This window comes from Perognathus longimembris, chromosome 2, assembly GCF_023159225.1.
Source record: "Perognathus longimembris pacificus isolate PPM17 chromosome 2, ASM2315922v1, whole genome shotgun sequence".
Lineage (NCBI taxonomy): Eukaryota > Metazoa > Chordata > Mammalia > Rodentia > Heteromyidae > Perognathus > Perognathus longimembris.
This window is the reverse complement of record NC_063162.1, coordinates 121,268,201-121,294,454: the sequence shown is the minus strand read 5'-3', so window position 1 is coordinate 121,294,454 and position 26,254 is coordinate 121,268,201. Positions and strand designations below refer to the sequence as shown.

The window sequence follows — 26,254 nt, the reverse complement described above, 5'->3', positions numbered from 1 at the left end:
AGTACAGAGGTCATTTTCTGGTTCTGATTACAGGGCACCAACTCACTGACAGATGTATTCAAGTGAATTTGATCTCTCCTATTGTAAATGGAAGAACAGCATAAAAGTTAAATGGCAGGGGGTGAGGGGTGGAGGGGGGGAACTTACCTTGCAGCCTGCCACTTGGATTTAATTTCATCTCATCGTTGCCTCTGAAGAGAGGACCTTGTGATTTGTTTCTCTCAGTTTCTTTGTAATATAAAAAAAAAAGTGCATTGTTCACAGCTCCCTTTCCCTCTTTTCTTCATCAGTCTTGTCACAAGAAGAAAATGAACTGGGAAAATTTCTCCGATCCCAAGGCTTCCAAGATAAAACCAGAGCAGGAAAAATGATGCAAGCCACAGGAAAGGCCCTGTGTTTTTCTTCCCAACAAAGGTGTGTAGCCTTCATGGGATACTTTGAGGTGGAGGGAAGGGGGAGGGGACTAAAGAGAACCTGGGACCCACTTACTCATAAAGGGGAATCTCATAATCTTTGCAAGACTTTTCCCTGAGGCTGAAAACCTACTCTGTGCCCAGTTGCTAGTTGGTTTCTACTTAACTCTGACTTAAATAAAATTGTAAAGCTGTTTTCTTTTTTCCTCCCTGTTAATGTTTAATTATTTCTTCTGGTTTGTAGGGGCATTATGTATGCTCATCATTGTAAATGCTGTCTTAGGCTTATATTTGACCTTCAAGTTGCTCATAACAACCAGTCTGGTACCCTTCCAGTAGCTGATTAGAGCAAGAGACTAATGAGACCAGCTTAAAGGGTTCCCTGGCTTCTCTCTGTGGGCCAATTAACTGCAGAGAGGTGTCATTCAGAATGCCCTGGACCAGGATGCACTGCCCAGGCCCAGGGCCAGTGGCATCCACAGCATGATCTGAGAGCTCCTTAGAAATACAGAATCTAGGCCCTCCCCCCCCGCCCCCAGACCTGCTGACTCCAAATCTGCATTGCAACAAAATCTCCATTGATTTCAACATACGTTTGAGAAGCTCTAGTACAGAGAAAACTGCCTTTTGAGGGAGGAGGTAACAAGTAGAACAAGAAATGTACTCACTGCCTTTCATATGAATTTGTAACCCCTCTGTATCACACTTTGACAATAAAGAAAAAAAAGAAAACAAAAAAAAAGATTTCCCACAACAACAACAAAAACACAACCTGAACTTATTTTTTTTTGTGATCATTGTTAAACAAGTAGGCACCCCTTGCGCACAATTATTCTTTGTGCCTCTCCCAGTTACTAACAAGTGCACAAGAAAGTGTCTCATACTAGTTTTCGACAGAACTCAACCTGAATAAAACTGTAGGTGGTTTCCAAAAAATATTTGGTCTACAGAAATTTCACTTACTAACTTCTTCTGTCAATTTTTCCTATTTGCTTTCCCTCCTCATGGACCAAGCAGTCTATTCTCATATGACATTTGGGTGCTTCTGTGAAATCCCAAGAAAGATGGAGGAGAAAAAAGGATAAGTTGAATCTTCCTAATGACATTTGAACCCCTGTCCTTGTGGCGTGCCAAGCATCACTGTTAAATGAAATTATTCCCAATAGTTAACTACCCTAGTTTTCCAAAGAAGGTACTTATTTGAAATCTTAAGTTGTACATTTCATATTTACTTGTAAAATCTATATGCACTAATTTTTGAAGTGTTTTACTAATAAGGATGACCTCCTTTATAATCCCTGTTATTTCTCTGTCTAGATGGCCCTTTTCAACCTTACAGGGATAATCAATTCCTAGAAAATCTGTCCGAATAAATTGTCTTATGCAAAAACACATGATTATCACTAATTTTAGTGAGAAAAAAACTTATCCATGCTTTTATATAAAAACTAATATCCATTTACAGAAAACAAAGCTAAATCCCAGGATACTGGAAAGGTTTCTTTTACTGATTGTATTGCTAATTATTCTATAATGTGGCCATCTAGTTATGTACTTTTATAATGTATCAAATTATCTTACAAGGCACACATACAGTACCTTAATTTTATGTAATCTAACTTTTCAGTACAAACAAAAACAGTAAGAGAAATAAAAAGGAAAGGGGAAAAAGGCCCTGTGTGGTGCTCCTGCCTTAATCCTAGCACTGGGGAGGTAGAGGCAGGTGAATTGTGAGCTCACAACTACTCTGGGCTACAGTCTCAAAAAAAAAAAAATCCCTGCTAAATCAGTGAAGCAAAGCAAATGATGCTTGCAATGATCAACACTATAGATGAGCACACTGCACTTCACGCATAATTTAAGGAGGTGTGACAAACCCTGCAGTTTGGAAGGTAGCCTTCTGTATGGTGGCCTTGTTTTCATTATCCCTCAGCTGCTTACCAGGCACTTGAAATCCCAGCCAGTTCTCCTAGGAGGATTATGTGAAACTCTCTTGCTCTTGAATTCTCAGAAGGAGCATGAAAGAGGAAATACCAGAATATATATATATATGTATATGTATACATACGTATATACATATACATATATATATAATATATATATATCATCCTACCATGTCATTCTTGTATTAGTCCTATTGTATGCTGCTTATTTACCAAATTGATTTTTTGAATCAAATAGCATCAGCATCTTTTAAAGAAATGATGTGTGCATCTTGAATAGCATCTGTATTGCAAGATTCCACGACCTAGGCATGCCATGATATATCTCAGCACCTTTTCTTACTAAAGGAAAAGCATCTTTGAAATAGACCTTTAGGTGCTCTAGTAATTATTTCAATTGAGAAAAATTTCATGAATGAACACATGAGCCAATCTAGCATTGAAGCCTGAGATTTTCTTGGTTACTGATTTTTCTTGGGTCCACTTAGTTTTTTGTGTCACAAGTGAGTGGGTTTCATTTTTCTGATGTAGAGGAAGCACATTACAAGGGGGGAAAATGAGGTGATGTTATATGCCTTTTTCTTTTCTATGATTATACTATTGCAACTTCAAAAGTTTCTGTCCAATTTTAAAATACTACATGAAATCAAGAATAGTTTATTCACAAGACTTGTTCTGAGCCAATTTTAGAAAACAGACAAATCCAAGGGAAAAGAAAGAGCAGTCTAGAAATGAGCAGGATCCTTGAGTGGACATCTGAGAAGTCTTCAATTATACAAGCCTCCACAGCAGTGTTTAACTGACTTACTTACAGAGCAGAGGAGAAGTAGGGAAATGGTGAATGAGGGTTTCTTTTTTTAAATGGTTTACAACACCATTTGTAATCTCACAGTGCTGCACACATGGAGGCATTGTAGCCAAAAGCTGACATTGGCTCATTGACACCATTGTGCCAGGCAGCTAAGTTAGTTTGCATTTAAATGGAAATTTAAATATTCATCTTATTTTTATTTTTTGCACCTGTCCCCAGCAACTTCTTGGAGAAGAATCTATTTTAAAAGTCTAATTTATCTGACATTGCTACTTGAGGTTGAAATATGTAAAAAAATGCAGTATTTTCTACCCAAATAAATATTTCATTCAAAGTTTAATTATGTCTCATCATTTTTCTGAATAAATGAAATTTTGTATAGAAAGTATGATAATAATCAGACATTTCTATAATATGCATTCATTACTTGTATAGTATTTGTGTGTGTGAGAGAGAGAGAGAGAGAAAGAGAAAGAGAAAGAGAAAGAGAGAGAAGAGAGAGAGAGAGAGAGAGAGACAGTGCCAGGCTCTGAGTTCAAGCACCAGGACTGGCACAAAAAACAAAACAAATAAAATGATTAAACCACATAACCTATCTCACATACATTAGATACTGAGTCAATGTGATTAGCACTCTTTCTAAACCGTTTAAAAATGCTTCAGCCGATGCCTTAGTTCTATATAATTAGAAAGCCAGCAGCAGATGCTCTGGTCTTTGAAGAGAAATCACAGTGGCCATGTGACCATGTCAGTGAAACTGTAATAATACACTCTGTCCTAAAGGTCAGGGATCAGGGAGCAGGAGACAAGGAGTGACCAAACATGGAAATCTGAATGATCATGAGTCAACTAGTCTTTATTTGACATGGGATTGGTTCTATTTGCAAATGAACACTTTGCTTAGGCTCTGTCCCACTACAGGTGACACTTGTGGAGACACTTCCCAACAGTCCAGTTCAGTAATTTATAATGCCCTATAAATTAGGGCATTAAGGAATCAATACATAGGCAGTCATCCCCAGCTGACTCATGAGTTTCCATACATTTTCACTAAGATTCATTTATTTATTTTTGTGGTAGTACTGGAGTTTGAATACAGGGTCTTGTGCTAACCATGCATGCTACCATTTCAGCCACTCTACCAGCTCTTTTTGTATGTTATTTTTAATTGATTTGTATTGGTTATTTTTAAAATAAGGTCTTGCTTTATGCTCGGGCCTGGTTGGACTGCAATTCTATTTGTGCTTCTCTGAATTGTTAGGATAACAGGAACACACTCCCATACCCAGCTATTGGTCAAGATGGAGTTTCAAAAACTAATTTTTCCTGGGCTGGACTCAACCTATATTCCCCCAGTTTCTACCACCCTACAGTATTCCAGCAGGTTTGAGCCACCACATCTGGTCATTTATCAGATTTTGATGCAGTATCTTCTGTGTTCAAATATTGTTTTAGACTCCTGTGTTTAAGATGTACAAAAGATGATGGATTCAAATTGTCAATTGGCTTATTTTCTGGATTGTGGTTTTCTCTTCTTGTCCAGGTTGGCCTTGCGAAATCCTTTGTGTCGATTTCACCAAGAAGTGGAGACTTTTCGGCATCGGGCCATCTCAGATACTTGGCTGACAGTGAACCGGATGGAGCAGTGCCGGACAGAATACAGAGGGGCTTTATTATGGATGAAGGATGTGTCTCAGGAGCTTGATCCAGACCTCTACAAGCAAATGGAGAAGTTCAGGAAGGTAGGAGATTTTGTGAGGGTTAGCAGGAAAGGTACCTGTTGGAAGGTAATGAGGTGTGATTGGAATCCTTCTAGTGAAGACACAACTCAAATGCACCAAGGATGCAATTAATCATCACCAGCATCTTTTTATGTGACAGAATACCAATTAATGTGATATATAATTCTCTAAGGATAAGACAGAAAAGACAGCTGGAAATTGCTGGGATTTAGTAACTGGTTTTAATTGAAGTCAGATTTTCATATAATGTGCACTTTTTGTAAGCTTGTCACTTCTAAATGCCTTTTTATGCATAACTGAAAAAAATCAGGTAGATCAAATGAATCTGGAAGGTGAGAACTGACTATAAGGGAAACCTTTTCTAATTGCTAATGCATATAAAACTAATAAAAATTATGCTCCTTTGTTTTATGATGCATTCTGAGACCATAAGGGCTAGTTGTGTGATTAGCAAATGTGACATTGACCTTATCTTCTGCCAACCAACCTCTTATTGGAAATTTCTCTGAGGAAAATAAGTAGTCAAAGAAATAGATATCCTGTGAAATGTCCCATAAAGAACTGCTAAGCAGTAGAGGGGCAGTCTTTATTTGTTAAATTGTCTTGTGTAATTGTTTGTAGGGAACTGTATCTTGCCACTGGGTGGCAGTGGTACCCTGAGTATTTATGAAAACGTTGAGCAATTTTTGTGTATGGTCTTGGTAGTTCTTTGTTTGGTTTACTGGATATGTTTCAGGATGTAAAAGGAAAATATTAGCCAACTATTAGGTTTGACATAATATTGCATCAACTGCCCTACCCATTTCATCGGATCCATTTCTAATTAGAGATATTAACTTGAAACTCCCAGGTCTCTTTTTAGGCACATACATCATCATGGTATTTAAGCAATGGGAAACCTCCCAGTGTGTGGGAAAGTCAGATGTGTTAGGGTGAAGAGGAGGTAATATCTATTGCTTAACAGAATTCTTCTCTTAGATATGTATGGATATAACTTCCTCTAAAAGGTGAATTTTCTCTTCATTTGTCACTTCAAATCCTTCCTTATGAAAGGAATCAGTATCTAGCTTCTCTTCTGATTGTAGATGTCTTTCATGTCTTTGCAGCATTTGACTTTTCTGAAAAGTTAGGACTGAAAAGCCTCCTTGACAACATGTAGTAAATCTCCCTGATCTTAGAAAACCAAGGCTTCAAGATAGCAAACAAAATTTTAAAGGTTTGGCAGCTACATGCTGGTGAGCCCCCAAATAACCTCAAGTTTTCTGACTTTCTAATCATGCTTGGAACTTGCTTTGTCTTTAACATTTTATTTAAAGTATGTGAGGAGTGGAGTTGATATGAGAAAAGACAAGATAAGAAAAGGAAAGGAGAGAAAAGAAAAGCATTGTCTTGTGGACTGGGAATGTGGCTTAATGTTACAGTATTTGCCTAGCATGCATGAAGCTCTGAGTTCCATTCCTCAGTACCACTTACACAGAAAAAGCTGGAAGTGGCACTGTGGCTCAAGTGGTAGAGTGATAGACGAGCAAAAGAAGCTCAGGGACCATGTCAAGGCCCTGAGTTCAAGCCCCAGGTCTGGCAAAAAAAAAAAAAAAAAGCATTGTCTTCAGGGCATAGTGATGTTTACCACTCATTAATCCTCACTGAGATTATTTACTGTAGGTGAGGAAAATGACACCCATGTTAGATTACTAGCCAAAGATCAGACAAGGAAATGAAAAATCAGAATACTGGAAAATATACACAGTTATTTTCTTCTCCTAACAAAAAAATAAAAAGGAAATTTAAGAGCATACCTATGATCAACAAAGGACTTTTCTAGTTAGATTTCCTATGATTTATTCCTTCTATTAACAATTATTGAGCACCTCCTATGTGCTAGATAACAAAAGCAAACATACAATTTTTTTTTTCTGGAAGGCAGAATCATTTCATGTGGAATTGTGTTTATTTAGTTTTGTTTGGATCGGGAGAGGATGTTGCTAACTGGGTAAAGATGAAATGAAAACCAAGTCCTTCGTCATTTGGTTTGAATGTTGAAACATTTCCTACAATTTAGTATGATCAGTCAGTTGATTCTGGAAAATATGGTTTTAAGAAAAATCCGTTTCCATGCTGAAGTAGCTAAAGTAGCCTTACTTCCTAATCCCATGTGTGCTGGATTTAATTTAATAGTCGAGCATGATGTGCTTAGAATTTAGAGAAAGAGGCTGTTTGTGTGTGTGTGTGTGTGTGTGTGTGTGTGTGTGTGTGTGTTTTAAGAGTTTGATCTTCAAGCATGTTACTGATTAGGCTGTACTCTTCATGAGGACCAAGGACCATGTTGGTTCTCTTGAGAGCCATTAACACTGGGACCATCCCAGTGCCTGGCCCTGAGTTGTTGCTCACTAGTCTAATGGCTAAGTTCCAGGCACTGAGCCTGGTGAGGGAGACTCATTTTTTCTCAACCCTCTCAGCATTCCCATCTTATGCTGCTGACTTCATGATGTTTTAGGAACTGACATATGTCTTTGTGCAGGTACACAGTTGAATTATTAATTTGTGGCTTGCTGACTTCTTTGCAAGGACTTTCAATTGTGAAGTTTTAACTTGGAGTTTATAACATGGAATTTAACTCCCAATGAGCTTGAGTGTCTTGTCACAGTGGGATCCCCTGTTAAACAGAGTCTCCATTTATCTCTAAGTAATGTGTTACCTACACATGTTTCTGAGTCATCTGGGAACATGACCCAGCTGGGTTGGTCTGTAGGAGTCACTGCAAGAGCAGGAGTTTGTCTCCACGGTACCATCTCCTGCTTCCACACTTCATCTGATGGACTCTGAACTCTGAACTTGACTAACTTCACATATTCTAGGGGAGACTAAAATTCTGGCTCTTTATGATTGTGGACCACTGTGTGGTTCTCATTCACTGATTCACTCATTGAACAAATTATTGAAGTTCAGCTATGGGCTAGGCAGCATCCAGAGGAATATATAAAACAGGCAAATCCATTTGTTACTATTGTGTCTTATTTGAGGATAGAGCAAGTATACACAAGGTAGTATAAAGAACACTTGTCTAAAGTAGCATACGGCACCACAGAAACACTGAGGAGGAACCTCCTTGGAGGAATTGGTGTCCAAACAACAGGTGATGGATGAGTGGGAAGGAATGGAAACGACAGAGCAGAGTTTCTCACTAAGCAGACAACTTAGACAAAGACATGCAGTGAAAGCAACTAGAGCACAAAAGGTAGAAAGGTGTGGGAAACAGGGTTGCCCACACCCCTAAAGAGTGAAGCAGGGCCAGAGTAGAAGGGGCATCTGCTGAGGGTGAGAGGGGAAGGGAAGTATGTTGAAAGGGGAGGAGGGTGATCAAATGTGTATTCTCCACAGCTCAGATTTTAATGTGAAGAAGAGATTAGAAGGAGCCAGGCCTTGAGCCTGGGAGAGCCAGTGGAATGCTTTTGAATAGACCCAGGCAGATCATGGCCTGACTGTGGCAGGAGGAGGAAAGTAGACAAGGGAAACACACAGTTCTGACCTCTGCCAGACTCTATAGACCACCACTTTAATGACAGAGTTCTTCATTATTTTTGGAAATAAGCAGAATATGAATAAATAAATAAATAGATAAATATCAAGTTCAAGTGTATGTTCACCTCCAACCAAGTCTGTGTTCACATGCCAAGAAACCTTTTAAATAGCACACAGCGAGCAGAACTGAAATGATGAATGAAAAACTTAAAATCTAGCAAAGCAAATGATGTTTTCTGCCTGGCACCCTTTGAAAGCACATAAGCTGAAGAGAGGGCTCAGAATCAACTTTAGGAAGCCATAAGTGTCTATGTGAGGGGCCCAAAACTCCAAGGGAAGAAGAAGTTTGATTTCTTCTGAAGGGACCTTTACTAGTTATCTGTTCTTTTCAACATGACCATGAGGAATGAGATTCCTGGGGAGTGTGACCACATGAATATTCCCTTCCAAAACAGAGAGTAAGCACTGGTAGGTGATTTTACATGCCCCGCAGGACTAGATGGCTGTATAACCTCTTCGGCTTCTCCTGACAGTGTGATTCACCCTGGGACCACGAGGTATTTTATGAGCAAAGTTACAACATGTGATACGTGTGCCCTCTGAAGGCAGAGGAAAAGGGTGTGATTTAAAAATAGAAGTCAGTTTCTCGTAGCAGGTTACATCAGCTGAAGTTGTGAGCTCCAGCAGAGCCCTTGCAGCCCGATGCCCTTGAGAGAGTCCTCCTGTGGTCAATTAAGTGTCTTGTTTTTCTTGAAAGTCAGAAATGGATGGCGGGTAATTATTCTAAATGGGATAAAAGCTGTGCTAGGTGTAAGGAAATAGTTCTGAATCCTCTAAAGAGATAGTATGGAAATGTATATGTGGGCATTTGTAGGAGTCAGAGTCTTCATGGACAAGGACAGAAGAACCAATGTTTAATGAGGCCATTTATTAAAAGGCTTAATGAAAGCTTGCAGCATTTGTCTAGTATTTCACCACCACAATTCCAAGGACTATCTAAAAGGTATTATAGGAAATATGAGGGATATATGCTGTTATTCACAGGTTTGTATTGATTTTCAAATACTGTTAGATTTTGGACCTGTTAATCTACTAGTCATAGCATCAAAGAATATGTTACCAAGAGCAGGTTTATTAACAAACGTTGGCAGCTCACTATATAGAACCTCATAAAGACCATCAGTTAGTGGGGTCCCTGTTCCCCATTATAAAAGTGTTGGCCTATGAGCTTGGTCAAAGACTGGTAAATAGCAGTATTGATACTAGAGGGATTTTTTTCCCCTTCTGAACAAAGACTTAGGTTAATTAATTTGACAGTTTCATTAATTACAGCTGAAATCATTGGTCTTTGTCAAAGGTCAGGTTCTTTTAGCAATTGAGGGCAGGTCCTGTGGGAGTTGAAGACGCCAAGTGATACTGGAGTGTCACTGCTCGACTGTCTCACTGGTCTATAACAAAAGCCTGGCATTTCTGTCTGGTAAATCAACTCCCTGGCTGGAACACGTCTCTGCTTCAGCGTCAAAAAAAATCAGCTCCTCCTCACCCCCAACAAGCTGTGTTGCATAAATGAGGAACCTTTCAAGTTTGGATCCCTCCATTGGAACAATGTCCAAGCAGAACCTTAATTCCCAGCTCGGCTCCAGTCAAAAGCAAAAGAGGGAGGGGCTTGGCTCCACATCTGCCTTTGCTAGTTATCTAGTTGCATATACTGGATTGAGTTCTTTTATGAGGTGAAAATTTCTTTTATACAGTTAATACTTCCACATATCTGTTTTGTAACTCTCCATATTCATCGGTTGGGTTTTGATATGTGCTTGTTGTTTGTTTTGGTTTGAGTTAGTTGTTTAACTAGGGCACTTGTTATTTGTGGTCCACACACAGATTGAATCTAGCTGCCAAAATGCCATAGGAAAAGCCTGCCATTTTCACATGGCACAATTCAGAAGGGAACAAATAATTATACCCTTGCTCTCAATTCTGAATTTGATGAGATGAGGCCTTTGGGGCTTTATGTGTCTTTATTGATTTTTCTCCCACTGAACTTGGTAAATGGCAAACAGTAGATTCAGGGCTAAGCCAAGGCCATTTCGAATAACATGCACAAAGCAGATAACTGTTCAGAGCTGGTGGCTGGCTGCCACTTCTCACTAGAAATAGAAATATTAATAGGTCTAATATCAATAGGTCTAATAACTATTGTAATTTTTTCATAAATTAAAAGTCATCATAGACTCTCTGCAACTGAAACATAAATTTATTTATTTATTTATTTATTTTTAATTTATTTTTTTGGCCAGTCCTGGGGCTTGGACTCAGGGCCTGAGCACTGTCCCTGGCTTCTTTTTGCTCAAGGCTAGCACTCTGCCACTTGAGCCACAGCGCCACTTCTGGCCATTTTCTGTATATGTGGTGCTGGGGTATCAAACCCAGGGCTTCATGTATATGAGGCAGGCACTCTTGCCACTAGGCCATATCCCCAGCCCAAGAAACATTTATTATTATTGTTGTTTTCTCTAAATTATTAAGCTTTAAAATCTTTAAGCTCATATGTGGAGAAATATAGATACTCGGGTAGGGTAGGGTAACATACTTTTGACATTATAATCTTTTCTTCCCACTTCAAGTAAGTCCTAGTCTTGCTGAGCCTGTCCACTTTTATAACCATGGTTGTTAATCTTAGATGCTTGAAAAAGAAGAATATTTCATTCATAACTCTTGGGTAGAGGAGCCTTTAATTGTCACAAACTGATAATACTTATCTCTGATGCAAATATTAATATTTTTGCAAAGGTCAGTAACCTATGGCCTACAGGCCAGCCAGCTACTGCCCATGCCACTCATTACTTACCATCCATAGCTGTTTCACAACATTATGGCAGAGCTGAGTAATTATAACAGGGCTATAGGACTCACAATGCCAGAAATGCTCTCTGCTTCTTTACAGAAAGCACTTTGATGTCTGCTGTTCTGTAATCATCTCTAGTGCAGGTGGATGCTAAGAACTTGGCTATTTATACATTTTTATGTGTAGTTAAAAAATACGTAATAGCCACATGCTGGTGGGTCACACCTATAAACGTAGCTACTCAAGAGGCTGAGTTCTGAGGATTGTGGTCCAAGCCAGCCCAGGCAGGAAAGTCCATAAGGTTCTTATCTCCTTTAAATCAACAAGAAGTTGGAAGTAGAGCTGTGGCTAAAGTGGTAGAGCACTAGCCCTGAGTTCAAGCCCCAGGATTGGCGCATGTGCGCGCGCACACACACACACCATCATTTTACCATTTTAACCATATTAAGCAGTTAACCATTTAACCAGTTAAATAGTGCTGAGTATATCCACATTTTGTGCAGTGGAGCTCCAGAACTTTTTCATGTTAAAAAACCAGAACTCAGCCAGGCACCATTGGCTCATATCTTATAATCCTAGCTTCTCAGGAGGCTGAGATCTGAAGAATGCAGTTCAAAACCAGCCACGGCAGAAAAGTCTATATGACTCTTACCTCCAACAAACTACTCAGAAAAATCTGGAAGTGGCACTTGGCTTATATGATAGAGCACTGGCCCTTGAGTGTGAAGAGGCTCATGGACAGCATGCTGGCCCCTGAGTTCAAGCCCCTGGACTGGCAAAAACAAAACAAAACCCAGAACTCTATGTCCATTAAACAGAAATTTTATTCTCCCTCCAGTCCTTGGTAACCACTCCTCTACTTTGTATATGAATTTAACTAAATACTAAAATCTAAGTGGAATTATACAGTATATACCTTCTTATAGCTGCCTTACTTCAAATAGTATAATGTCCACAAGGTTCATACATGGGATGGTGTCCTTTTTCTTTGTAAGATTGGATGAGTTCTCATTATAAGTATAGACCACACTTGCTTTTCCCACCATTCTCCTTTAATGGCTATTGGATTTAATTCCATCTTTTAGCTTTTATGAATAATGCTGCCGTGAACATAGGTATGCAAATCAGAAACCCCACTTTTACTTCAGTTGGACAGATACCCACAGATCAGTAGATCATGTGTTAGTAGCATTTGCACTTTTTGAAGACCCACTGTATTGTTGAAGTTAAGAAGTTTCGCATTAGAAAGTTGGCATGCTCCTTTACTTCCCTTTTTGAATATACCCATATCTTTAAACAAGTGAATTCATTCGAATACAGTTTTTAAATAGCACTTTGGAACAGTGAGACCCTCCTTACTTTTGTAATTCTGTGATGCTGGTACATGTCTGAAAGAAACATTAAAAAATAGGAATGGATAGCACTGGGAAGGTGGCTAATTAGCATCTGACTCCCTTAGTTAGATGCTAATTCATGTTTTATATTCTCTTTAGCCAAAATCAAATGAAACAGAGACTTACCTCTGCAGTAAGGACCCTAAGACATTGTAAGATTCGAATAAAACTGCTTTCAGTTTTGTTTTTTTGCAAGTCCTGGGGCTTGAACTCAGGGCCTGAGCGCCGTCCTTGGCTTCTTTTTGCTCAAAGCTAGCACTCTACCACTTGAGCCACAGCGCCACTTCTAGCTTTTTTTTTTTTTTTTTAAATATATGTGGTGCTGAGGAATCAAACCCAGGGCTTCATGTATACAAGTCAAGCACTTTACCAGTAGGCCATATTCCCAGCCCCTGCTTTCAGTTTTATTTGCATGTTTGCAAATAATACTTGCAGTTTTATTCACAAACAAAAGAAAAAACAATGTGAGAATAAAGGGATAAAGATTTATTTAATTCATGGGACTCATATAATTAGGATTGTGCTAAAGTGCTTAGGAAGATTTTTCCCTAAGTAAAAATGGAGTACAGATATACACATATCTTTCAGAACATTTTCGGAAGAAACCAGTGGAGGTAGGAGTAAAGTTCCAAATATCATTTTTTCATTCTCCTTAATCTTCATTGGACCTCCTGCTCTGTCTCATAATACACGGTGAAAGGGAGAAATGGAAAGTGCATTGGAAAGCATGACTGGGTGATGGAGGAATGTTCTAGGCTGGTGTGACAATATAAACTGAGAAAGTGATGTTCATTCCTATTACTTAGCTTCTGGCTGAAAACTACAAAACTTTATTATGATAGAGACAATCCACAGTGGTTAGGTTTGTTGGTTTTTTTTTTTAATTTAACAAATGTTTGCTTAGTAGAGTCTTCCATGCTATTTGCCAATAGAAAATCATTTAACCTGTTTAGCAAGCCTACTGAGTAGACTCAGTTATTATCACCGTTTTGCAAATGAGGAGAGGCCTGAGTGGAAGCAACCTGTCAAGGATTATTCTGCCTAGGAATCCAGAGAGGCTTCCTGGTCTGTGATTGGCCTCACCTCACAGCACTGCTTCCCCTTTACAGGGCCCCATGTTCTACAGTTGATGCCTTCATTATGAAGGCAACCCAGTTGTCAACCTTGCTTTACAGATGAGGAAATAAATGCTCAAGACTCAGGGGGTTAAGAACCTGTGATCCTAAACAGTGTAAGTTCAATCTATAAACCTCTTTATTTTCTTCTCAGAGAGTACTGAAAATAAATACAAACCCAGTGGCCCATGGTGCTCATAGTACCAAGGTTCTGGAGCCACAAGCAAGAAGATCCATAGCCTATGGACACGGTAACTAGCAAACTACCTAGTACTTAGCACACTAAGCCTTCCTTGCAAGTGGAGCTGAGAAAGGAGCCCCTTACAAGTGGCAATGAGCATGATCAAGCATAATTCAGGGAAGGTACTTAGCACTGTGCATAGCACAGTACAAGTTCCAAGGTTATCTATTTTTACAGTTACTATATTTATTCCTGAATCTACAAGGGACAAAAAATTAGCATCTGGTAAGATACTTACTAAATAAGCAACCTGTGTGGGGATCTGGCTGGGAGGGTGATTTAAGCCTTGACTTGCCCCCATAATGCAGGTTGGTAGGAATTCTGGTTGTGGCTTCAAGATGCCTGGCAGTTTTCAGACAAGAGTTTCTAGGAATGTTAACTCACCACTGACTTCCTCTCCCACAGATCAGCTCCCTCCAAGACAAATCTAGAAGTGTCAGATTATCCTGATAATCCAACAAAGCCAAGGTTCCCTCCCCGGTGTCCAGTCTGCCTTGAACTGGTGGCTCATTGTCCATTTCACTTTGAAATTGCCCTAGGTTCCTAGGTGGTTAGGCAGCCCACCTCTGTGCTCTCAGAATTGGACTCCCCTTCCTGCTGTAATCAACTTTCAGGTGGATCAAGTTTTCCAGATAGATAATATGATGAGCCAAGAAAGTAAACCGTAGTCTCTTCATTTGTTCCCACTGGATACACTCACAGCTTTTACATTATTTCTGTTTTTAACAAGATTTCCTGGTGAGACCTATTTAAAACTAAGCCAATAAAATCTTCATGGTGTGTTTATATCCTGAAATGTTTTCGTTTATTTTTGTTCAAAATTAAGCAAATATATTTACACATATTCCCAGAATAACAAGGAAATTGAAGCACATTTCTATCACCTCCTGTCTCTTTCCCAAGCTAGAGCTTTATCCTCAGCTGTGGTCATTAGTCACTTTCCACAGGCAAGAGGTTTCTAGGTTCTAGTGATTCTAATTTCAAAATGTCTCTTGGTCCCAGCCTCTCATCCTCACTACTCTTACCTAAGTTAGGATCTTCCTCAATTTAGGAAATTATAGTCAACTCCAATCCTCCACAGTAATGTTAGTCCAAATTCTGTAACATGAATCTGATAATATCATGCTGTTGGGTAAGAATTTTGTATGGTTCTAACTTGGCCATCTGACAAGCCCAAACTTGATGTGGTCCTCTAAACCACAGCAGGCTAAAACTGTGACCCCTCTTGTATGATATTCCTGATGCCTGTCTGTGACCTGCCACCGCAGCCACGTGCATATACATCTCGTATTTCCAGGCCTTACCAAAAGCTGGGCCATTCATTTCATTCTGTTTTTTTGTGTTGTTGTTTTTTTTTTCCTATTTTCGTGTGTGTGTGTGTGTGTGTGTGTGTGTGTGTGTGTGTGTGTGTGTATACACACTACGGCTTGATAACAGAGTCTGGGCACTGTCCCTTAGGTTATTTTACTCAAGTCTGGCACTCTTACCACTTGAGGCACTACTCTATATCCAGCTTTGTTTTGTCTGTTTGTTTGTCTGTCTGTCTGTCTGTTTGTTTGTTTGTTTGTTTTGTGGCTAGAGATAAAAGTCTTATGGACTTTCCGGCCCAGACTGACTTTGAACCACTATACTTGGATCTCAGCCTCCTGAGTAGCTAGGATTACAGGCATGAGCTACCAGTGCCTGGCTATTTATTTCATTCTGACATGGGCTTTACAGACTGCTTTTTTTTTTTTTTTTTTAAATCAGAAATGCTCTTCTCCATTGAGCAATGACTTCAGGCCAGGTTGCCGTAGGGTACTTTTGCTGACCTCCCAAGAAAAGCTCTTACCCCCTTACTCCCTTGTACTGTTTCTCCTACACTCAGCATATACTTTAGTCTGTCATACAGAAAGTGTTCAAGAGTATCAAAGGAGTTGTTAAATACATAATTTTATAGTTTTATTGAAAGTAAGAGCATGGTTTAACCCATCTTTGAGCCCCGATGGCATGATAAACAAATATCACACATATTATAAATATATTACTGAATGAAATTTAATCCTATCACAGAATAAAAATGAGACAAAGATGTATAAGCAAGGATCATTCTATTTTAATGTTGTAGAAGATAATCATCTATACATTTAAACTCACACATCTAAACTCTACGAGAAGAGGAAATATTGGTATGATTTTAGAAAAAAAAGCACATTTTGTAATAGCGTAAGAGTTAATGTATTGACTTGAAATACATTTTCTTTTCAAGGTCAGAATAGGTGAGGACTACTTTTGTAAGTGATACTGAATTTTTGCGTATGGTTTTTCTCTAGTTGTTTGAGGGAAAATCTTGCTAAGTACTCAAGTTTCAGAGTAGACCCTGGACAAAAGTAAATTATCTAAGTACGTACTGATCCAATTCAAAATAGTTTTCATTTGCCAGACTATCTTCCTAAGACTTGTTTGTATTGGGTAGCCTAAGCAAGTCTGGTTTCTAGAATTTTATTGATGGAAATGTACAGAACATACAGATTTTACCTAGTCAAATCATCAGATTTCAGATGAAAATACTGCCATATATTGACCCATTTCAAAAGAAAAGCTTCTCAGAGTCTCAGAAGCTAGGCTCCTGTGGATGAATTAGTTCCTTGTGTTCATAACATTTGTGCTTTTGGCTTCAGGCTAGAGGTGTCTAATGCCTGTGACAACTCCTTCCCCCCTTCTGCCCAACCACAGACTGTTCCATTGGCCTGCCCTCTCTGCCCCCCCCCCCGTCTCTCTGTCTGTCTGTCTGTCTCTCTGTCGCTCTCTGTCTCTCTGTCTCTCTTTCTCTCTCTGTCTCTCTGTCTCTCTCTGTCTCTCTGTCTCTCTCTGTCTCTGTCTCTCTCTCTCTCGTTGTTCCTCAAGAAGGTGTCACATTAGAAATATGGGTCAGTGGAAAATTACTGTACTGTAGTAGTATGATTCAGTAGTTACTTGCTTCTCTAGTTTTTCTTCAAGTCTGCTATGGCTAGACATTCCTCTAAATTATCCTCTTCCTTTTGATTAACAGCTCAAATATCAGCTAAACTCTTATTCTCCATTAAGAATTGGTTTCAAGTTTATCATTTTCTAGAATTCAGTATAAATGAAGACAATTATACCATGATGGGTGAGCCTACCACCTTTTTCTGTTATACAATGTATCCATCCCACTATTATTTTTATTCTTTTAATAATGTCTTATTTAGGGGCTGGGGATATGGCCTAGTGGCAAGAGTGCCTGCCTCGTATCCATGAGGCCCTGGGTTCGATTCCCCAGCACCACATATACAGAAAACGGCCAGAAGTGGCACTGTGGCTTAAGTGGCAGAGTGCTAGCCTTGAGCAAAAAGAAGCCAGGGACAGTGCTCAGGCCCTGAGTCCAAGCCCCAGGACTGGCCAAAAAAATAAACCAAAAAAAAAATGTCTTATTTAGACACAAAATAGAATGTGAGTTTTTATGTAATTTCAAGAAATAGTAATGTATCCCCAAACCAGTAGCTTTATATACTGTAAGTTGCCTTTATTAAAGTCAAAAAGAATTTTCTCTAAATCCATTTGTCTTCAGAGAATTTTCACTAACAGCAAAATTGTGGTTTGATGGTTGTCTAGATTGTCACTTTTATATCAAACTGGGCTTGTAAATTGGCAGTAGAAAATAACTTCAGGAAGAAAGTTCTAAATCGCAATTGCTTTTGGAAAAACTTTTCTTCTCTATTAGTTTGTCATTGAAGGATACTAAACAGTTTGAGTAACACTTTTCTTAATGATTGAATCATTTTTGTTAACCTTCAACAAAGCATTTATTATGAGATTTATGCAAGCAGATTGATCCTGAAGTAAGTGTAAGCTTTTACAGGTCTCTTGGTCATTTAATGAAACTCAGAATCCCTTTGCATCTCAAGTCTTAAGTCTATCCATAGGTTAGTGTTTAATCCATCAAAAGAATGCTTAAATAGAAAACTGGAATTTTTTTATCCGTAGTACTGAGATTTTAAAAAACACTTAGATAATTCCTTGTTTATCTTTTTGTGTCTTGGTCAGTTGCAACTCTGGTCAACGTAAATGTGCCTGAATCTTATCCACTTTCATTTCTCTCAAAGAGTGGTTCAGTTTGCATCCACCCATGATTTTTTTTGTTAAGAGAAAGATGTTAAGCAAAAATCAGCTTGAGAATGTTCGTACTATCCTTCAAGCATATAATTTTTAGAACAATTCCAAATATAAGACTGTCAAAGTAGAAAAAGTTTTGTTTCACCTTCAGCCATTACCCCACATATAACTATTAAACAAGGTCATTGAAACTCATAGATAGGAGCCCTAAACTTTTAAATAGGCCAATGTTACATGAACTGGAGGAGTCATACAACGCAGACCTTAGAGTCTCTTTGTAAAACCTTGAAATAAAGTTCCCACATACATTAATCAGGCTCTGTTGTTACCATCACATGAAATATGATTTTAGGACTTGGTAACACTTCACAGTTGATTGGTTCTTTGTACCCAACAACTCATCTATCTGTCCATCCATCTTTTTAAATTCTTTCCCTGCTGTGATTCTGAGACAACTATTGTCATTTAGATGCTGATTCCTAACCACATTTCTGCTGGTGCCCATAGACATTGAAATAGGGGACATTTCTCAAGGTAGATTAATTGCATAAACAAATTGTGGGGTGGGAGGATTTTTTTGTTGTTTCTTTTAATCACGTTTGTCCTGGACTACTAAAGATAGACTATGATAGTACTTACATGCAAAAAAAATAAAGCATTCATGTTTGAGCCTTGGAAATATCTACACACAGGGAGGAAAACTCCAGAGATGAGAAGAAGGTAGATTCATATGTGGAAATACTCAAATGCTGAACAGAACCTAGCAGAGTGAAATATATTACATTTATGGTCTTGTCCCATTATATTTGTTTTCTACCTGAAATAAGGGGGCAGGAGGTAATAAAGGAACAGCTCACCAAAGCAGCACTTCCAGGTTAGGAAAACAGGTCAGGGAATGAGATGAGAGGAGTTGAGATAAAAATGAGGTTGAGGGTTCACAACATGACTTGTAAATTCTGTGCCATGTTTATGTTTTACATATTGAAGTCATTTATATTAAAAATAATGAGAATAAATGAGATTGAAGTAAGAACTGATAAGAATTGGCAGAAGAGAGTAACAGAAAACTCTTAAATTGGCAAGAATTGGAAAGATTTTTGTTTTGAATAACAGCAAATGGAAGAGAGAAGGCAGACTCTAGGGACAAAGATGGGAGCTGGGTCCCGTGGTGACGTCATTTGGGCAGCTGGTGGGAGAAGATGGAGGGTGAGGTCATTTAGAAAACCATCAGCAGCTAGAACCATGTGAGGAGATTAAGTCACTTAGGGATAAAAGGATCAAAAAAACAATGCCTGAGGGAACCCCAGTGAAATCAGGAAAGATGCTCGGAATGTTTCCTGTTAAAGCCTTCTCTGTTCTAGGAGAAGAACTTCAGTACCCCAGCTCTGCTCATTCTGAAGGGAGAGGGGAAAAAGAGAGAAAATAGAAAACTTTCTTCATGCATCCTCAGTGTTGCCCTAGAAGGACCATGTTCTCAGGCAAACACAGAACACAGAGCAAATACTCTCCAAGTAAGACTTAAAAGGGAAGAAGACAGCTCTTTCTGGAAGATTGGTCTCCCACTTTTCAGTCCCTCATTTAGGGAGTTGGGGGCATCATCCCACAGGCTGATATTTGTCCTTCACTTGGTGGTGGTGATTTTAGCCTTGGTCTGTTCTCATCTTCTACTTCTAACTTTTTCTCAAGCTATTTGATATGTTCTGACCAAGTCTTTCTCCTCAGCATCTCTCAACTCCCTTCTCTAAATCTACTCCTTTTTATTGGTGGTCCAATCTAGGTCTAACTTAGCCCGGCATATTTGTGCTCTTGTGAACTCCAATTTTCTCATTAAAATTTTTCTAAAAGCTGTATCAATTGCCATGAACCAAATGATATCCATTTGGTCTCAGAGAGTTTCTTACTACTTTATTTTTAATAGTCTCATCAGACATCCTAATGCTCAAGTTTAGCAAGAACCCAAAATACCTACAGGGTCTACGCTGCACATCTTTTTGTGTATACATTGTAAATTGGGCCTCTGATAACAGAATATACATGTTAAATACAATGTGACTGAGGGACACAAGGACATAGGTCCCCACTACTAGGATTTCCAGGAACTACAGGAAGTACTTAGATTTCTCTAGAATTTTTCATGGCCACCACAAATCAATTATCTTAAAAATAAGGCACTGAACGCATCTGTAATTTTAAATATTTCCATATCTTTCTCATCCAGGCTAAGCATACGATGCTTCCTGACCCTCTTTCTCCAGATCCTGCCAAGAAAGCCAATGATTTGTAAATTGAAGCAATGTCAGCTAAAGCCTTTATTGGTACTTATTATCCACGCCTCCGTCTGCTTTTAATTCCCTGACGAAAGAACTAGCTTGGCTTTTTTTCTAAGTCTGTCTTCTATTTTAAAATAAAAAGTAACAGCTAAAAATTGTGACTTGAAGCCAGAAAATGATTAGGTTTTCTAAGTTAGACTCGCTCTTCCTTATCCTTAGTGTATTTTAGGTTTTAAGCAAAACCTCTTGGGATTCCTTATGGAGTTAACTTGTCCCTTTTTTCTCCCCATGATGTTCCTCTTTTGCCCACTATTCTGTAATTTTAGCTAGTAGATCATGCAAGCAAAGTCAACACTATGAAACTGATGTTTAGAAAGTGTTTTTGAGAATAAGATGAAGATTTGATACATGTTTTCACATATCCTTTAATCCAGAAAATAAGGATATCACATTTTAAAAAATGTTAAACAGGAGTTGCTCATTTTTTGTCTAAAGATGTATCCCTTTGCTAGTAGAAAAAGCACAGCAGATATTTAAGCTCCACAATGAATAATATGATAGATTTATGTAAGGTAATTATCATATTTGATTTTTTTCCCAGCTTACAGGTTTTTTTTTAGCATCCTGCCTTATAGAGAGATGTATCAGCTATTTTAAAATGTATACAATGCACAGTATTTCTGGTTAAATATTTGCAAAATGCTCTCTAATTTACAAAGCATTATCATATTCATTACTCCAAAGCCACAAAGCCGTTCATGGGGGAGTATGAATTCTTTGTTTCACAGAGCCACCATGAGTCTGATTTGACTGAAATCACACATATGAACCAAACTTTGAACGCCAGTGCTCTTTCTGCTTTTTCTGCCCCAAGTTCTTCAGAATCTCACAAATGAATCTGTGAGCGGTACTAGGTCACTGTGGAAGAGAATGTTTCCATGATAGAGAACACATCTTAAAGTAGCAGACACATCTTCCAACATATTCTTCATTCACTGAACTTGTCTCCATAAATACACAGCTAAACTTGAGGTGGACCCCATTCGCCTGAGTTCAGTGTAAGAATCCTCTGTAAGTAGCTTGAACGTAGAGAATCTTTGGATTCACCCAAAAGGATTCGATCCAGGGGCTTGGGTTGAACCCCAGAGATCAGATATTAACAAGTTCCCAGCTAACCCCCTTGCTGGGCTTCATGCAGTGCCACTTGAGAAATCATTTCCTAGGGCACCATCACAATCCAAGCAATGCTGGAATGCTTCCAATAATCATTTATCATTTTAATAAGAAAATGTCTCATTTAAGAAGATAACTTAAGTAAGACAGGTATCTGATTTGTGATTTCTTCTGCTAATTTTTTGAAGAGGAAGGATGAATTATGTAAAAATGTCACTTAAATCTTAAACTCTTAAGAACCATACTCTGTCAAGCATTACTGTGATTTTAGCACCCATCAAATATGTTTATATTAGCACAAGAGACTAGAAAGCTGTGTGGCTTAGACACTCAAATATTTTACATTTTGCTCATCATATCAATATTAACTGTGCTAACCAGATCTCTTCTCTTAACAACACCCTATCAATGTTTATAGATTGACTCAGAATTGAAGAAGATAGACAGGAACACTAAGTTAGTTAATAGCTAGAATTCTTAGCAGCAAACAGTCTGAAAATTAGTTTACACATGTTGATCACAGGAGCAGTTGGCATGGAAATGTTCTGATATACATGTTAAAAATGCCTGCTAAGTCAGGCACCAGTGACTTATGCCTGTAATCCTAACTACTGAGGAGGCTGAGATCTAAGGATCATGGCTCCAGGCAGGAAATTCCACCTCTAATCAACCCCAAAAAAGCCTGACTGGAGCTGTGGCGCAAGTGGTAGAGCAAGCCCCAGGACCAGTATACACACACACACACACACACACACACACACCCCTGCTGAGTCACAATAAATCCTTCCTACCCCAGCTTTTTCCTTGCTCTTGAAATTTGTCTGTTACTTATAAATAGCTAATCCTCTTCAGAAAAGATCCAAGTGAGACAAAGCAGTATTCACTACCATGTCCTACAAATACCTGTCATTTTATTCTGTGGTTTGCTACAGGTAACACTGTTCCTATGGACTATGACCTCCTAGCACTGAGGTAATTTCTATACCAATTTGAAGATTTGTTAGCCAATCAAAGAATCTAGAGTGGTCTAAAGTTGAATGATATTTGTATGCTTGTGGGAATGCATTAGAGCCTATGAAATCATGAATGAGGAATGTTAGGAATATAGAACTTTGACACTTCTGGATAAATGTGCAGCCACCCTTAAACAGGATAAAAGAAACTTCACAGTTTATAGTACAAATGCCAATAAAATTAGCAAATATATCATTAAAAGTTTATCATGTGCCAGCTTCAGTTCTAAGCATTAAACGTGAATATTCTTATTAACATTTTCCAGTGGGAGAATATTGTGATTTCCTCTTCATGAAAGAGGATTTTGAAGTTTAGAGAGGTTAAGTAACTTTTTCACAGTGAGAAAGTGGTACGATCAGAAGGGAAAGGTTTTTAATTTATTCAGATTGCATTGGCACATGCATCTTCTTTTGCATTGAAGTCCTTTCTTTGTAAGCTTATACTATAGGGTCTTCTAACTTTGTCTATTAAAGGAGGTTTCCACTTAAATGTGGAATCTATTCAAAATTTGGCTTCCTGTTCACACTGGTCCCAGCAGTGTCTTTTTGGATGCTCTTTCAGAAATTCCCCCTCTCCTCCTCTACAGGAGTTCCTGGGCTCCCTGTGTTCTAGAGACAGGCAGAGGAGGTGGTGTCCTTGAAGCTACTGTACCATCTGGCTTCTTCCTTGTCTTGAGCCAGCACAGCTAGTATAGGTGTGTACAGTGTATTGTTGAAGCCTTTGTCTAGAGTAAGGCCTGGTCTGTTCTTGGCTTTAACAATGTTCTAGAAGCCTCAGCCACCTGCCTTTGATGATTCTCTTTCATGACAACTCACATTTCCTTGAACTTCAGTTTGGCTACTAACCCAATACAACTCCCTGGCAAATACTCTCTCAGCTGTCTTTTGTTTTTTTTTTAATAGGAGAATCATTTGGATTCTTTCTCTTTATACCTCCCAAACTCAGGGAGATACTAGAGAGCTAAACTCTATCCTTCAACTATATTGTTTTACTTTGATGTAGCAGATCCTATTCATAGCAACAAGCCTGAGAGGCAGAGCCCCTTATAACTTCCTAGGCTGGGGAAGGGCAGACACCATTTTTTTTACCTTTAGTTTGTCCTTTGGTGGGTTTCCTCCCTGGGACAAGGTTGGGCCTCATGTCTCCTTGCCCAGTTTTTTTCATTGATAACCCTTGCCCAGAAGGAAATGAATAGGCTCTTCCCTTTCTTTCATCATTAGCCATCACCACCACCATAAAAATAAAAGCTATGACTGAGTCAACCTACTGAAGTGGGAGAAAACATTTCTGAGATCCTTTATTATTGTTTATTGTCTACCAAAGCCTGGGTTTCAAAGTAATTGTCTTGCTGTACACGTGAAAGCCCAACTCTGGAGTAGCAGACATTGGACCACTTTCTCTTCATAGTTCCTGTGCATCAGCATAACCCCCCCCACATCCCAGGCAGAAGTGTACCATACACTGGCCATGGTGATGTCAGAGGCATGGACAACTTTGTATGCAGACAAAGTTTCATAAATGTTACTCTGCTGTCCCCCAAGTAGAACACATAATTGTTCTTTTTTTTTTTCTGGTTTTACTCATGTTTTTATACAGTATAGTCACTGATAGGAGCAGTGATAAAACTAGATCTGGTATATTAAGTGAATAACAAAAGAAGCCAACACTGTGAATTTAAAAAAGAAAAGTAGACAGAAAGGAGGATGGGATGATAAACTGAAAGTATACTGGTTGAGCATTTAGCTGAGCCCTGACTCGCTAACTCACAACTCCATCAGCACTCATAACTGTGGCTTCATCTTCGTGAAACTCTTTCATTATTTTCAAGAATCTAAAATGGCCTTTACTAGTCAACAAAATCCAATTTCCTGTGTTCAATGATCGTCAGCTCCTTTTTCATTGTAGCTCATCAGTCTCATCTCCATGAATCCTAACAAAACCATGCCCACCCTTCCAAGCTTCCATTTGGTAAGTACACACTCCTCCTCCAGTGTAGAAAGTCCTTCTGTCCCTTTCTGTCTTCTCTGTCAAATTATAGACATTAAATTCTCTAACCTGGCTTAAAACCCAGTACTTCCCAGAACTCAACTTCTTGGCTAATATACTATGTCATTTATTCTAATATACTGTTCTGTAGTTGTTCCAATACAGTTTTCTTTCCTTCAACTGTGCTAAATGTTTTCAAAGAATTTAAGAATACTTTTTTAATCTCTGTGTCACCCTCTCAGCATGTGGCATATTGTGTTTTATCTGAGTTATTCAACCTGCTCTCATTTATTATTATCTATAGCATAGCTTGTGGTTCACATTGGATTAAAATTTTTCTCATATTATTTCTATCCCGTTCCAGTTTTCTATCATTTCATTCTGTCAGAACACTGAATTTCAGGCTCCAACTTTAAGTACATATCATCTTTGTAAGAGAAAACGCTACAGTTAAGAGCTTTAAGCTAAATGCCTGTGGTTCATGCCTGTAATCCTAGCTACTCATGAGACTGATATCTGCGGAAAATAGTTGAAGCCAATCTGGGTAGAAAACTCTGAGAGACTGTCTTTCCATTTAACTAGTAAAACAGCTGTACTGGAGGCAAGACTCAATTGGTAGAGCAACTGCCTAGAACATGTAAATCTCTGAGTTCAAACACTAGCACTATACATATATACATGTATATATAATTACATGTACATGTAATAGGTATAAATATATATATAAGTATGTATATACATATACAGTATATATATTATATAATATATTATATAATTATATTCATATCTGTATATTTTGCATTATCCTCTCTTCTCTACACATTCTGTAAATGCCCTAATTAGCTCTCAAAACTTTAATTGCATGTTTTCAATGTTGACTAGGGAGTCTTCCCACTTTCATGCTGATTTCTCCCTTAAGGCATAAGAGAAAATCTCGGAAATACTAAGGTCCCTTTAGAGTTCACATTCCAATGATGTCCATGAACGTCACATTGTTCTCTCTCTGATTTTCCCTTTGCAGATTATCTGGCTTTATTGATGTCGCCACCCAGCTACTAGTCTCTCAGCTAGAGTCTCAAAACTTGACTCACAACTTACCTTTATCTCCTTTATGCAGTCATCCATCATATCCTGTTGAGTCTTCCTTCAAAATGTCCCTTACATTAACTCCTTTCTCCTTCCTCTCATTGCATTTACCCTAGTCTTAAATTGTCATCACTGGCGATTGAATGAAAGATACTTTAACAGATGTGACTCTCTACCCCTAACCATTTCTCTTTCATATCCTTTCTTTTGCCTTTCTCTTACTCCTTCTTTGTGTTGCTATATATATATATATATATATATATATATATATATATGAATGTATATACATTCCTCTCCTTTCCTCTCTTAAACACTTAAGTCTTAAATAGTATATTTTCCAAGCAGTGGTTTTGCTGTACTGTGTGTCTCTCACGGGCCTGTTTATGGGTTAAGCCTCCATCCCAACTCTGTGTTTTCTGTGACTTGGCCAGCCTTTTCCCAAGGCTGGCCCACACTCCCACATAGTAAAACTGGAACTGCTCCTGTTCTGTAAATAGGCTAGGTTACAGGACGAGTGATAGAGATCTTGAAGAAATTAACTGTTAATGTGGAAAGAGTCCTCAGGGAGCCAGAAATGTCTCCCCTGCCT

General features: G+C 38.6%; 1 protein-coding gene across 4 annotated transcripts in view; it reads left to right on the top strand.

Annotated features, from left to right (window-relative positions):
* The window catches only part of Ica1 (islet cell autoantigen 1), a 137,953-nt gene that overhangs the window by 36,405 nt on the left and 75,294 nt on the right, over positions 1-26,254 (top strand). For all 4 annotated transcript variants that reach the window (XM_048340079.1, XM_048340078.1, XM_048340082.1 and 1 more), the window contains 2 exons: positions 291-414; positions 4,711-4,909. In XM_048340079.1, coding sequence (XP_048196036.1) covers positions 291-414; positions 4,711-4,909 — 323 coding nt within the window. The remainder of the gene's footprint in view (positions 1-290; positions 415-4,710; positions 4,910-26,254) is intronic.